The sequence below is a fragment of the Aquarana catesbeiana genome, linkage group LG06 (assembly GCF_042186555.1).
Source record: "Aquarana catesbeiana isolate 2022-GZ linkage group LG06, ASM4218655v1, whole genome shotgun sequence".
Lineage (NCBI taxonomy): Eukaryota > Metazoa > Chordata > Amphibia > Anura > Ranidae > Aquarana > Aquarana catesbeiana.
The window spans coordinates 145,604,781-145,619,603 of record NC_133329.1 but is presented as its reverse complement, the minus strand read 5'-3'; the positions used below and the strand labels follow the sequence as shown (position 1 = coordinate 145,619,603).

The following is a 14,823-nucleotide window of genomic DNA, read 5'->3' as shown; positions in this document are numbered from 1 at the left end:
TGCGCTCCTCCACCTCTTGTTTGAGGATGCCCCACGGATGCTCAATAGTGTTTAGGTCTCGAGACATGCTTGGCCAGTCCATCACCTTTAGCCTCAGCTTCTTTAGCAAGGCAGTGGTCGTCTTGGAGGTGTGTTTGGGGTCGTTATGTTGGACTGCCCAGCGGCCCAGTCTCCAAAGGAAGGGGGTCATGCTCTGCTTCAGTATGTCACAGTACATGTTGGCATTCATGGTTACCTCAATGAACTCTAGCTCCCCAGTGCCGGCAGCACTTATGCAGCCTCAGACCATGACACTCCCACCACCATGTTTGACTGTAGGCAAGACAGACCACAGGACATGGTTCCAGTAATCTATGTCCTTAGTCTGCTTGTCTTCAGCAAACTGTTTGCGGGATTACTTGTGCAGAATCTTTAGAAGAGGCTTCCTTCTGGGATGTCAGCCATGCAGATCAACTTTATGCAGTGTGCGGAGTATGGTCTGGGCACTGACAGGATGACCCCCCCATCTCTTCAACCTCTGCAGTAATGACGCCAAGCACGTGCACTCAACTTCTTTGGTCGACAAAGGCGAGGCCAGTTCTGAGTGGAACCTGTCCTCTTAAGCCACTGTATGATCTTGGCCACTGTGCTGCAGCTCAGTTTCAGAGCAACAATTTTTTTTTTCAGATCCTCAGAGAGTTATTTGCCATGAGGTGCCATGTTGAACTTCCAGTGACCAGTATGAGAGCGATACCACCAAATTTAATACACCTGCTCCCCATTCACACCTGGGACTTTGTAAGACTAACGAGTCACATGACACCGGGGAGGGGAAAATGGCTAATTGGTCCCAATTTGGACATTTTCACTTAGGGGTATACTCACTTTTGTTGCCAGCAGTTTAGACATTAATGGCTGTGTGTTGCATTATTTTTAGGGGACAGCAAATTTACACTGTGATACAAGTTGTACACTACTTTACATTGTAGCAAAGTTTAATTTCTTCAGTGAAGGTATATTAAAATATTTACAAAAACGTGAGGGGTGTACTCACTTTTGTGAGATACTGTATATACCAGAGATTTTCACAGGGTCCTAAGAAACAATGTATTATAGTTATCTTGTATATGCATAAATACAGAAATGTGGGGGCTACCATTGCTCATCTTTTTCAGAAAATGAAAGTTGCCTGCCAGTTATGCTAAACTGGCTTTATTGCTTTCTGAACAAATGACCAGAAATAAGTAGTTATGACTTCATCAAATTGCAAACTTGTTCTGGTGTAATACATTCTCAGAATGTATAAAAGACAGATTTAATAGGCATATAAACAGTGGTGGCAGTACAGAAGATCCACTTACAATATTGGGGAAATTAGCTATTAACTAAGTCAGCATTCATGAAGGTGTGAGTTTATCAATTCCTATTGAGTGGGTAGGCTTTTTATTGCTTCCACTGCTTTCCCATTAGCACCGGTTCAGACTGCCGCAACTTTAAAGCCAAATCCAATCGCGACTTGCATGCGACTTCTTTAATAGAAGTTAATGCAAGTCGTACCAAAGTAGGACCAAAAGTAGTACAGGAACTCTTTTCTAAGTCTGAGAGACTTAAGTGCGCCAATTAGAACTAGATGTGCATCTTCACTGGTCTCAGGATTCGATTACGATTATCCTGTCAACGATTCGATTCCACTATGCATCACAATTACTACCCATGGTTTTCATCAAAAAATTTCAAGCAGTCAGAAGAACTCATACTTTTTAATATTTATTCATATTTTTTTATCTGCTCTTAAGAGAAAAAAAAGAAAAGAAAAAAAAGAAGGACACTCCCTGCATTTTGCAAAGTCTGAACACAGCAGACAACAGTACTTATTTAGTACATGGACTGATCCGTCACCTGTGTAGAGGAACACTATGTAATGTATACATGTATAGATATAGGGGAGGATGTCACCTGTGTAGAAGGAACACTATGTCATGTAAACATGTATAGATAGAGGGGAGGATGTCACCTGTGTTGTGAGGGGACACTATGTCATGTATTGATAGAGGGGAGGATGTCACACCTGTGGTCTGTATAGTATACAAGGAGGCGATCTGTCTCCTCTCCCATCCCTCACTGGAGATGGGATTAGAACGCTCAGAAATCAATGGATTGCATGTCTGAGCCCTTCCTTTTCCTCCTCCATACCTCCTGTGCAGGTTCCAGTGGAAGCGCCCGATCGCTCCTCCCGGCTGTCAGTGTCTTGTGCAGACAACTAGACATGGGGGAGATCTGGAGCAGGGCGCAGTCTTCCCATCCAGCCCAGTGACAGGCTGGTCTATTTGTAAGGTGGACTGGAGACTGCCCACTCCCTCGCCTCCCGCTCTACTCCTTTACTCAGCCGTGCCTGAAACTTTAGTATATTATACCACCGGTGCACCGGCCTGACATCTAGGAGGTATACGGGAAGCCATGCTGGACCAGTCCAGCACTGCGGCTTTTGTGTGGGAAAAGCACACTCCACAGTCTGCACACCATGAGAAGGATCTTGAGGGAAAGCAGTGCAGAACACACAGCCGGCTACACACAACCCTCACTGACATAGGCGAGGGAGGTGTTAAAGCCGCCACTGGGAAGGAGAGGAGCAGAGGCTCATCTTGCAAATCGCAATTCAGCTGGTCTCTGCATTGATGCAGAAATGTTCAAGTCTGAATCGCAATGCATCAATGCGCCAATTATTTTCAACATCCCTAATTAGGGGTGCAACTTCTGACAAGATGTGCTCCAAAGTCGGAGCGCTTGTCACATTAGTGTGATTCGGGCCTTGCATGTATATCATCACTGTCCAAGATGACAGGTAACACCATAAGGGCCAACTAACACCATGGTAAATGTGTGTTACTGCAACACACAGGAACACGCAATCTGAATGCCACCCCAATGTACCTTCTTAGCAAACTTACAATGCAGCACAATGCAGTAATGGGTGTTGCGATGCATTTCTAAAAATGCTGCAAGCATCTTTTTTGTTACATTTTGGTGCATTAGGTAGCTTAGTAAAAGGAATGGGCGGCCTTAATACAACATACATTAACATGCATGCACCAATGCAGTATGACAGTGTGAATGGGCTCTAAAAGCAAACTGTCAGTAAACTTATTTCTATACGAGCCCTCCTACCCAATTAGTAGAAGTGGGAACTCTTTTGCAGATGCCAACTGTTGCCAGTTCTAAACATGATGCTTCATTTAGGCTTACAGCCAAAAGCAGCTTCAAATTAAACCACCAGCATCTTATAGCTGCCAGCTGAGCTTATTGGATAATCCATTGCAGCTGTCAAACTAGCTTCATTATCTCTTGAACCAAGTGGGTACAGGGGTTTGGGATATGGTTATTTAATTTTCTTTTTGATCTGAATACATTCAAGATGACTGATATTCAGCAGAATGAAACTGAGTGGGGGATTATTGGTCATGATATGGCAATAGGCCTGTGCGTGGGCACCTCCTGGCTTAGGTGCAGGATCAAATAAAGCAGAGGAAACGTGCAATTACACTACTTGCCAAAGACCAAAACCTAAGGTGTTAAATTGTATATATAGTGATCCACTTTTAAAGTGCAACTACAGCCAATTGTTTTAATTTTTGATAGCAGAAAGTATAATCAAGACTTTAAAGGCTAAGTATACTCCCCCCCCCTCCCCCACCCTCCCCCAAATGTCTCCCCTGTGTACCAATATACCATTACTGTACCTTTTTTGTAGAAAAAAAAAAAGCTTTCTATTTCATAAACCAGACATAACCTCAGCCTCAGTGTCCTGGTGAAAATTCCTCCATTAGCCACCCTGAATTTGGTATTCAGGATGGAAAAACCGGCAGAAGGAAGTAGCTGACTTCATTAATACACAACCTGAACTTGCTCCCTTTCCTCCAGGAGATCGCTCCCACCCCCACCTACCTCTACAGGTTCATGCATTTCTAATGCAATCAGTAATCACCTTTCTCAGATTGTATAGTGTATGGCCACCTTTATACATTTAAAATAAACTAGTTTTCTGAGTCATTAATTGTAAATGCCACTCCAAACGCAGAAGCAAAGCACCCATTTTGCTGTGTTAAGAAACAAGTGTCAAACACAGCAAAATGCGCACCCATTTTGCCATGTTAAGAAACAAGCGACAAACACAGCAAAATACAGTAAAAAATGTGCAAACCACAACATGCCAAAATGTCCCAAGAGCTACTTTGCCACGTGTAATTCAATCGGCTGCCCTATGCAAAGCGCCAAAAAACATGCGTTCCTACAGAGCTAGGTGTGAATGGGGCCTGAAAGTGAAACTGATGTGTTTATGTGAGAACCATGAGGCTCCATTCACATCTGTGCGTTTCTGAATGCATGACATACCGCACAGAATGCTCTTTTTGGTGCGTTTGCAGAGCATTTGCCGCATGACAATCGCATGCCTGCTGCCCATGCTTGGCGTACCATTAACATTTAATGACAATGCAAGCATAGTGCACATTTGCAGCGCATGTGTTTCAGAAGTGTTCTGCAAATGTGCATTATGCTTGCGTTGTCATTAAATTTAATGGTACGCCAAGCGTGGGCAGCAGGCATGCGATTGTCATGCGGCAAATGCACCAAAAAGGACAGTAAACAATGCACCACGCTCTGCTCCAAAAGAAGTTCATTCAAGTGAATGATGATCAAAAACGCTCCAAAATGTCAAAAAAAAAAAAAAAAAGTGTGTCTAGGAATGCGAGTTCCCGTTACACAGAAATGTGAACGGGGCCTGACAGGTCTTGGTGGCCTTGTGATGGCGGCCAGATGTAGATGAATTTGTGTATACTGAAGTTCCATTTCTAGCCCTATGGAGGATTAGTATTTTGGTGATTTGGCTTCCTGCCCTGGGCACTTGCCGGCGGTACCCCTATGCCCGCCCGAGGCATTTAGGGACAAATGATCGGCCGCCTGTGTTTGCTGGCAATCCATTTTGCTTCTGTGTCTGGGTCCTGAGGAAGCCAAACTGTTGGCAAAACTTTGAGCGTATGGACACCAGCCTACAACATATATAATTTTATGGATTGTATTTCACTGTATGCACATGATTGATTATACTGATCATTTGTAAGCTAATTACGGTTGATGGAAAGTATTCAATTCCTCCCCATTTGTCTGGGGCAGGATACCCCTTTTTATTCTTTTTCACCATGTATAATAAATATGATGTTATTTTAGTTGTCTTCACTCTGTTGCCACTATAGTCCGCTACTGTAGGGTAGTGGAGAATTTTCTCTGGTTTATACCCATGGTTTTTCTTGCGGATTTGGCCCAAAAAGTCTCTTTTTTTTTTTGATTACTCAATGAATAGGAAGACCCACCTGAACAATCTATTAAGTTTGTATGAAACCATGCAGGTCCTTACACCACATAGCTGATGGTATATCTAAAGGAGATTGTACAGAAAGTGGGTGGAAATAAAACAAGAGATGATAAAGTAATGAGGGAGGTGTGGTCCAGGAGTGGTAAACACGCCCCATCACCCCCTGTTCTGTGATGCAGCAAGCCAGTAGATGCTTTGAAATGATCTACAGGAAATTATGTAAGCAGAAATTTTAAAAACAGGTGAAACTTTAAAGCTGCTATAGACGACGTAAGTGAGAGATAAGCACATTGGGATGGCTTGGCCAAAAAAGACATTAGAAAATGCTTCTATTTATTACTAAAAGTAAAATTCTGTCGGAAAACGTGAGCTTAGCCTTCAAAATCTATTTCTTGGGTGTCCATTAAGGGGCACAGGTAGTGTTAAACCTTCAGTTGTAAAACTGCCTACAGAGGGAAGTCAAGAGGCCCAATGTAAACAGGAGATCAGGACTTTCTGCAACTCAGAGCTTGCCGGTTTTCCAGCAGGCCCATTCTTCTGAAGACTTTGAGACCGGATTCTGTAAACCAGACAGCTGCACATGGGCCGAATGTCAACCGGTTCCTGCCGAACTGACTGATTTCAGCTGATTTTGTGTACCGGGCTTTAGAGCCTCTTGTAACTTACAGATTGTAAGAATTTGCACACCTTTTGTTTTGATGCACCTGAAATGTATTAAGCCAAATAAAATGAAAGTTGAAATGGGTTTGAAAAGTAAAGAAAAGACTGTAAGCCTACTAAAAAAGGACTATACATTTACAGTTTTCTTACATATTTTAATTACTGCTTCAATTACTCAGTTAAGCAAGAGCATCAAGTAGACTATATTACCTTGTAAACAATCAAATGAAGTTCCTCATACGCATGCTCTGTATTTACAAAGATTTTGGGGAATCGAAACTTGGCTTCTGGGTCATTGAGGTTCAGAGGTCCAGTAAGGAATCTAAACATAAAATATGGAAATGGAAAAACTAGTAAATATTTATATACAATATTCAAATAGTATTGAATCCAAACTCTTAAATTAGTATATGAGATATAGGACACCTGCCACTGCACCCTGCACCCTAAAAAACATGCATTGCATCCAAACTGCTGCATTCCCATTGCCGAGCATACTTCAGAACCCACATTGAACTTCAACTGGCTTCATTTTTGAACATGGGCAAGAATTTGAATGCACTTTGCAAGTGGTATAATACAGTGCCTTGCAAAACTATTCACCCCCTTGGCTTTTTACCTATTTTGTTACATTACAGCCTTTAGTTAAATGATTTTTTTTAATCTGAATTATATGTGATGGATCAGAACACAATAGTATAAGTTGGTGAAGTAAAATTAGAAAAATATATACATAAAACTATTATTCAGAAATAAAAAAATGATAATTGGCATGTGTGTATGTATTCACCCCCTTTGTTATGAAGCCCATAAAAAACTCTGGTGCAACCAATTACCTTCAGAAGTCACATAATTAGTGAAATGATGTCCACCTGTGTGCAATCTAAGTATCACATGATCTGTCATTACATATACACACCTTTTTGAAAGGCCCTAGAGGCTGCAAAACCTAAGCAAGAGGCACCACTAACCAAACACTGCCATGAAGACCAAGGAACTCTCCAAACAAGTAAGGGACAATGTTGTTGAGAAGTACAAGTCAGGGGTAGGTTATAAAAAAAAAAATCCAAATCTTTGATGATCCCTAGGAGCACCATCAAATCTATCATAACCAAATGGAAAGAACATGGCACAACAGCACACCTGCCAGGAGACGGCCGCACACCAAAACTCATGGACCGGGCAAGGAGGGCATTAATCAGAGAGGCAGCACAGAGACCTAAGGTAAACCTGGAGGAGCTGCAGAGTTCCACAGCAGAGACTGGAGTATCTGTACATAGGATGGCAATAAGCCGTACGCTCCATAGAGTTGGGCTTTATGGCAGAGTGGCCAGAAGAAAGCCGTTACTTTCAGCAAAAAAACAAAATGGCACATTTTGAGTTTGCGAAAAGGCATGTGGGAGACTCCCAAAATGTATGGAGGAAGGTGCTCTGGTCTGATGAGAAAATTTAACTTCTGGGCCATCAAAGAAAAGCTATGTCTGGCGCAAAACCCAATCACATCACCCAAAGAACACCATCCCCACAGTGAAACATGGTGGTGGCAGCATCATGCTGTGGGGATGTTTTTCAGCAGTCAGGACTGGGAAACTGTTTAGAGTTGAGGGAAATATGGATGGTGCTAAATACAGGGATATTCTTAAGCAAAACCTGTACCACTCTGTGTGTGATTTGAGGCTAGGACGGAGGTTCACCTTCCAGCAGGACAATGATCCCAAACACACTGTTAAAGCAACCCCTAAGGTGGCTCTACAAAGTATTGACTTTAGGGGGGTGAATAGTTATGCACATTGACTTCTTCTATTATTTTGTCCTATTTTTTGTTTGCTTCACAATAAAAAAAAATATATATATATATATCTTCAAAGTTGTGGGTATGTTCTGTAAATTAAACAATGCAAATCCTCAAACAATCCATGTTAATTCCAGGTTGTGAGGCAACAAAAACACAAAAAATGCCAAGGGGGGTGAATACTTTTGCAAGGCACTGTAAGTGCCTGTGTACACAGGAGTTTGCATCAGAACTGCGTCTCTTCCCATGCAAGTCAAAGGTAATGCAAAAAGCAACTTCAATAAGGTTGATTTAGCATTTTTTTCTTTTTTATTGCTTTTTTAACGACTTCAGCCCCGGAAGATTTTGCCTCCCTTCCTGACCAGAGCACTTTTTACAATTTGTCGTTAGACGCTGTACCCAAATGAAATTTGTGTCCTCTTTTCCCCATAAATAGAGCTTTCTTTTGGTGGTATTTGATCACCTCTGCAGTTTTATTTTTTGCGCTATTAACAAAAAAAAAGTGACAATTTTGAAAAACAACAATATTTATTTTTGCTATAATAAATATCCCCCAAAATGTATTTAAAAAACAAATTATTTCATCAGTTTAGGTCAACATATATTCTTCTACATATTTTTGGTAAAAAAAAAAAAAAAAAATATTGATTGGTTTGCGCAAAAATTATAGTGTCTTCAAACTATAGGAAAGATGTAATTTTTATTATTATTATTTTTTTTTTTACTAGTGATCTAGTGATCTGCGATTTTTAGCAGTACTGCGACATTGCAACGAACAGATCGGAGACTTTTGACACTTTTTCGGGACCATTAGCATTCATACAGCGATCAGTGCTATAAAAATGCACTGATTACTGTGCAAATGTCACGGGAATGGCAGGGAAGGGGTTAACACTAGGGGGCGATTAAGGGGTTACTTGTGTGTTCCCTCAGTGTGTTCTAACTGTATGGGGATAGAATTGTCTAGGAGAGGAGACATATTGTTTTTCCTACTTAGTAGGAACAAACGATATGACTCCTCTCCCCGGACAGCACAGGGATTTGTGTATGTTTACACACACAAATCCCTGTGCCGGTGCTCGTGCATCGGCTCCTCCGGTGCTGCGCGCGCGCCCTCTGGTGGCTAAAAAAAGGGAAGGATGTAGCCATAAGGCATTTCGCCCAGGGGAGCCATTCTGCCGCAGTATATCTGTGTGAGCTGGTCGGGAAACGGTTAAACAGGCAAGATAATGCAATTGCAAAAAAAAAAAAACTAAAAATGATTCCTTATGAACAATACATACTGAAAACAATATAGTTTAGTTTAATGTCCTTTCGAATACATAAGCAGAAAATATCGCGGTTAGGCAGGCCATAGATGGTGCAAATGTTACATATAGTTACATAGTAGGTGAGGTTGAAAAAAGACACAAGTCCATCAAGTCCAACCTATGTGTGTGATTATGTGTCAGTATTACAGGAATGTAATACAGAAATGTCTTTCCTGCAACCACGGAAATTTGCACGATTCCCCCATCAACACCGACAGTGCTGACAGGGGAATCCCTCCTGCTGAGACATTTTATTCTCCCGGCAGGGAAGGCTGTCCCCGCCGTGAGAAGACAGTGATTATTGCAAGCAGCTATAGCAGCCACTAGCAGTAAATCGCCAGGTAAATCCGGCAGGCTGGTTGTAACAAAGTTGATCGATCAACTTGGGTACAATTCAGCCTGCCCCCACATGGGTCGAATCTTGGCCAGTTCCTGCTGAACCGTCCAAGATCCGAACAGTCTTTGGCTGACCTTACAGTGGTGACAGTACATTCAGTTATATATAAATCGCATAAAAGAAATGAACAGAGAGAAAATTGTGGTCTTCAGAGAACCATATTAGATTTAGGCTGCAAGAGGGGAATGGGACAAAGCCCCCAGTGCTTGTAAAAACTTGTTGAGGAACCTCTAGCAGTGTTGGTAAAGGGAAAGAACAGAATTAGCCGTTTCCACTTAAAATGCGAGGAAGATATTATTTTCAGGAAAGTAAAATGTTTTTTGGGGGTTTAAAAGTACAGCGCCCTTAATCATTTTAGGTATGAGAGTTAATCAAAAAGTCTTAATAGGTATGCCTTGGGACATCTTAAATTAAGCAAGCCTAAAGCAGGTTCAATGAATCTGCACACCTGCTTCCAGAATAATTGTATCTTGGGGTAGGACCACATAGCATGAAGAAAATTCGCTTTGTGATCACAGAGAGGAAAACAAACAGATGTCTAATTTTTAGAGTATACAACTGTATATATCGGATGATAAAGTTTGAGCTGAGGGAGTTTATCTTTGGAGGAAATAACTAAGGACATTTAGGTTTCTCAAGATTTTCCTAATTCCCCGTCAACAATTGTGGTATAATATGATGCCACTTGGTCAAGCCGATGCAGCGCAGAAGGAAGTCAGTACAGATCAGGTGGTCAACTGTAGGTTACGGAAAGGTTTCTTCACAGTAATAGACTCCCCTCCAGAGGTGGTTCTGGCCAGCTCAGTAGATTGCTTTAATAAAGACCTGGATTCTTTCCTAAATGCACATAATATAGCTTGATACTAACATTTATAGGTAAAGTTGATCCAGGGAATATTCGATTGCCCCTCGGGGATAAGGAATTCATTTTTCCCCGTGCTGTAGCAAACTGGATCATGCTTTGCTGGGGTTTTTTGCCTTCTTCTGGATCCACTGTCGATATAGGATTGTGTATATGGAATTGTATGGGTTTTTTTTGGGTTGAACTAGATGTACTTGTGTCTTTTTTCAACCTATGTAACTATGTAGGTCAAATACACCTGGGAAGTAAGGGACTCAAACGAATACTAAAGCCAAGCTGAATGCACCTGAAAACAAGCTGATTTGCCCAAAGATGCAATCTCTAAAATGTGTGAAAATGCACAGGTCTAAATGTGCCCTACATGAATAGATTCTTTTCATACACCAGACATAAAGACAAAAAGTTATGTAGTGCAGACTAGCATAATAAGATCTGCACAGGTTGCTAAGTGCAATTTTGTGAGTATTGCCCAATACAGTGGGGCAAAAAAGTATTTAGTCAGCCACCAATTGTGCAAGTTCTCCCACTTAAAAAGACGAGAGAGGCCTGTAATTGTCATCATAGGTATACCTCAACTATGAGAAACAAAATGTGGAAACAAATTCAGACAATCACATTGTCTGATTTTTGAAATAATTTATTTGCAAATTATGGTGGAAAATAAGTATTTGGTCACCTACAAACAAGCAAGATTTCTGGCTCTCACAGACCTGTATCTTCTTCTTTAAGAGGGTTCTCTGTCCTCCACTCATTACCTGCATTAATGGCACCTGTTTGAACTTGTTATCAGTATAAAAGACACCTGTCCACAACCTTAAACAGTCACACTCCAAACTTCACTATGGTGAAGACCAAAGAGCTGTCGAGGGACACCAGAAACAAAATTGTAGACCTGCACCAGGCTGGGAAGACTGAATCTGCAATAGGCAAGCAGCTTGGTGTGAAGAAATCAACTGTGGGAGCAATAATTAAAAAATGGAAGACATACAAGACCACTGATAATCTACCTCGATCTGGGGCTCAACGCAAGATCTCACCCCGTGGGGTCAAAATGATCACAAGGACGGTGAGCAAAAATCCCAGAACCACACGGTGGGACCTAGCGAATGACCTGCAGAGAGCTGGGACCAACGTAACAAAGGCTACCATCAGTAACACAATACGCCGCCAGGGACTCAGATCCTGCAGTGCCAGACGTGTTCCCTGCTTAAGCCAGTACATGTCCGGGCCCGTCTGAGGTTTGCTAGAGAGCATTTGGATGATCCAGAAGAGGATTGGGAGAATGTCATATGGTCAAATGTAACAAAAGTAGAACTGTTTGGTAGAAACACAACTCGTATTTGGAGGAGAGAGAGAATGCTGAGTTGCAACCAAAGAACACCATACCTACTGTGAAGTATGGGGGTGGCAACATCATGCTTTGAGGCTGTTTCTCTGCACAGGGAACAGGATGACTGATCCGTGTACATGAAAGAATGAATGGGGGCCATGTATCGTGAGATATCGTGCAAAACTCTTCCCATCAGCAAGGGCATTGAAGATGAAACGTGGCTGGGTCTTTCAGCATGACAATGATCCCAAAAACACCGCCCGGGCAACGAAGGAGTGGCTTCGTAAGAAGCATTTCAAGGTCCTGGAGTGGCCTAGCCAGTCTCCAGATCTCAACCCAATAGAAAACCTTTGGAGGGAGTTGAAAGTCCGTGTTGCCCAGCGACAGCCCCAAAACATCACTGCTCTAGAGGAGATCTGCATGGAGGAATGGGCCAACATACCAGCAACAGTGTGTGACAACCTTGTGAAGACTTACAGAAAACGTTTGACCTTTGTCATTGCCAACAAAGGATATATAACAAAGTATTGAGATGAACTATTGATATTGACAAAATACTTATTTTCCATCATAATTTGCAAATAAATCCTTTCCAAATCAGACAATGTGATTGTCTGGATTTGTTTTCACATTTTGTCTGTCATAGTTGAGGTATACCTATGATGACAATTACAGGCCTCTCTCATCTTTTTAAGTGGGAGAACTTGCACAGTTGGTGTCTGACTAAATACTTTTTTGCCCCACTGTATTCACAAACAAGCAAGCACGTTATCTGGTAACAATGTAAACACCGATAGGCATAGTAAGTTCTGCTTTAGCTTTTATTAAAATGTCTCCCTGCCCTTGGTGATCACCTATAATTCAGTGAGCTAAAAGTCGCAGCTTTTAGCTCACTAAAATGCTACTTTTGTATCTCAGTATTATTACTGGATTCAAGAAAATTTATATGCACCATTATGCAGTTTGGTCAGGTCAACAATTTCACAGGCGGTATTTTAAAGTGGCTTTTCACCACAAAAAAAAAAAAAAAAAAAAAAGAGAAGAAAGTGACAGCACCTTACCCTAATGAACTGAACCAATGTATGTATAAACAGAGAGAGGCCCCTACTTTTTTTGGCTTCTTTGTAAATAATAGTGGAAACCTCATCATTTAAAAAAGTTTGGCCAAACCTCTTTTGGCCATACTTCTCCCATGGATCACAGGAGTGCACTTAATTCTGCACCCCTGTGACCCAGATTCAGCAGACAGTGGGCTAAAGGACGTCAGATAGAGCCGGTCCAGGTTCTGAAGAGATCCGACAATGTCAGAGAGCAGCTGAGAGCCTGAGCCAGCAGCTCGCACACCCTCTACCATCTGGCACGGCAGTGAGTGCTGGAGGGGCAGAGCACAGAGCAGTGACTGACAATCAATGCTCTCTGCTCAGAGTGGACCGAAGAACTAAGCGATCAGCAGTCTGACCGCTCAGTTCTCAGTGTAGAGCCAGCAGGGGACAGCTGCAGCATCTTATCCATGCTGCAGGAATCTAGGTGAGTACCGTATATACTTGAGTCTCGAGTATAAGTCCAGGCCCTAATTTACCACAAAAAAAAAATGGGAAAAACGTATTGACCCGAGCATAAGACGAGGGTGAGAAATGCAGCAGCTACTGTAAGTGGAAAAAGAGGGTCAACAATGCCCATCTGCAGCTGTATACCTGCCTGTGTCCTGTGCATGTGTCCTGTGCATATGTGTCCTGTGCATATGTGTCCTGTGCATATGTGTCCTGTGCATATGTGTCCTGTGCATGTGTCCTGTGCATGTGTCCTGTGTATATGTGTCATGTGTCCTGTGTATATGTGTCATGTGTCCTGTGTATATGTGTCATGTGTCCTGTGTATATGTGTCATGTGACCTGTGTATATGTGTCCTGTGTATATGTGTCCTGTGTATATGTGTCCTGTGTCCTGTGTATATGTGCCTGTGTCCTGTGTATATGTGCCTGTGTCCTGTGTATATGTGCCTGTGTCCTGTGTATATGTGCCTGTGTCCTGTGTATATGTAAATGTGTCATGTGTATATGTAAATGTGTCATGTCTCCTGTGTAAATGTGTCATGTCTCCTGTGTAAATGTGTCATGTGTCCTGTGTAAATGTGCCATGTGTCCTGTGTAAATGTGCCATGTGTCCTGTGTAAATGTGCATGAGTCCTGTGTAAATGTGCATGAGTCCTGTGTGAATGTGCATGAGTCCTGTGTGAATGTGCATGAGTCCTGTGTAAATGTGCATGAGTCCTGTGTAAATGTGCATGAGTCCTGTGTAAATGTGCATGAGTCCTGTGTAAATGTGCATGAGTCCTGTGTAAATGTGCATGAGTCCTGTGTAAATGTGCATGAGTCCTGTGTGAATGTGCATGAGTCCTGTGTAAATGTGCATGAGTCCTGTTCCTGTGTAAATGTGCATGTGTCCTGTACCTGTGTCATGTGTATATGTGCATGTGTCCTGTACCTGTGTATATGTGCATGTGTCCTGTACCTGTGTCATGTGTATGTGTCCTGTACCTGTGTCATGTGTATATGTGCATGTGTATATGTGCATGTGTATATGTGCATGTGTATATGTGCATGTGTATATCTGCATGTGTATATCTGCATGTGTGCATCCTACCTGTGTCTTGTGCATGCCTCCGTGTGCCGCTCTGCACCAATCAGCGTGTGCTATTACTATTCGGCGGCCATTCACTGTTCAAAAGCCGCGCCTCCTCCTCGTCCGTGATAGGCAGAAAACTCCGTTTCCCAGCAGTCAGCCTATCACGGACCTTCTCTCATCCTCATACCACAGATGAGGATGAGAGAATGTCCGTGATAGGCTGTACACTGACTGCTGGGAAATGGAGTTTTCTGCCTATCACAGACGAGGAGAAGGCGCGGCTTTTGAACAGTAATTGGCCACCAAATAGTAATAGCACACGCTGGCCGCCGTCTGCCTGCATGACACGCTGATCATGTAGGCAGACGGCGGTGACTCGAGAATAAGTTGAGGGGGGCACTTTCAGCCCAAAAAAAGGGCTGAAAATCTCGACTTATACTCGAGTATATACGGTATGTATGTTTGTTTTTTTGGATTCCCCCACTTCTCTTTTAACACAT

At 42.3% G+C, this 14,823-nt stretch overlaps 1 protein-coding gene across 2 annotated transcripts in view; it reads right to left on the bottom strand.

The window, feature by feature from the left end:
• Positions 1-14,823, bottom strand: part of CCZ1 (CCZ1 homolog, vacuolar protein trafficking and biogenesis associated) — a 108,676-nt gene that overhangs the window by 36,680 nt on the left and 57,173 nt on the right. For both annotated transcript variants that reach the window (XM_073591010.1, XM_073591011.1), the window contains exon 11: positions 6,218-6,329. In XM_073591010.1, the coding sequence (XP_073447111.1) occupies positions 6,218-6,329 (112 nt within the window). The remainder of the gene's footprint in view (positions 1-6,217; positions 6,330-14,823) is intronic.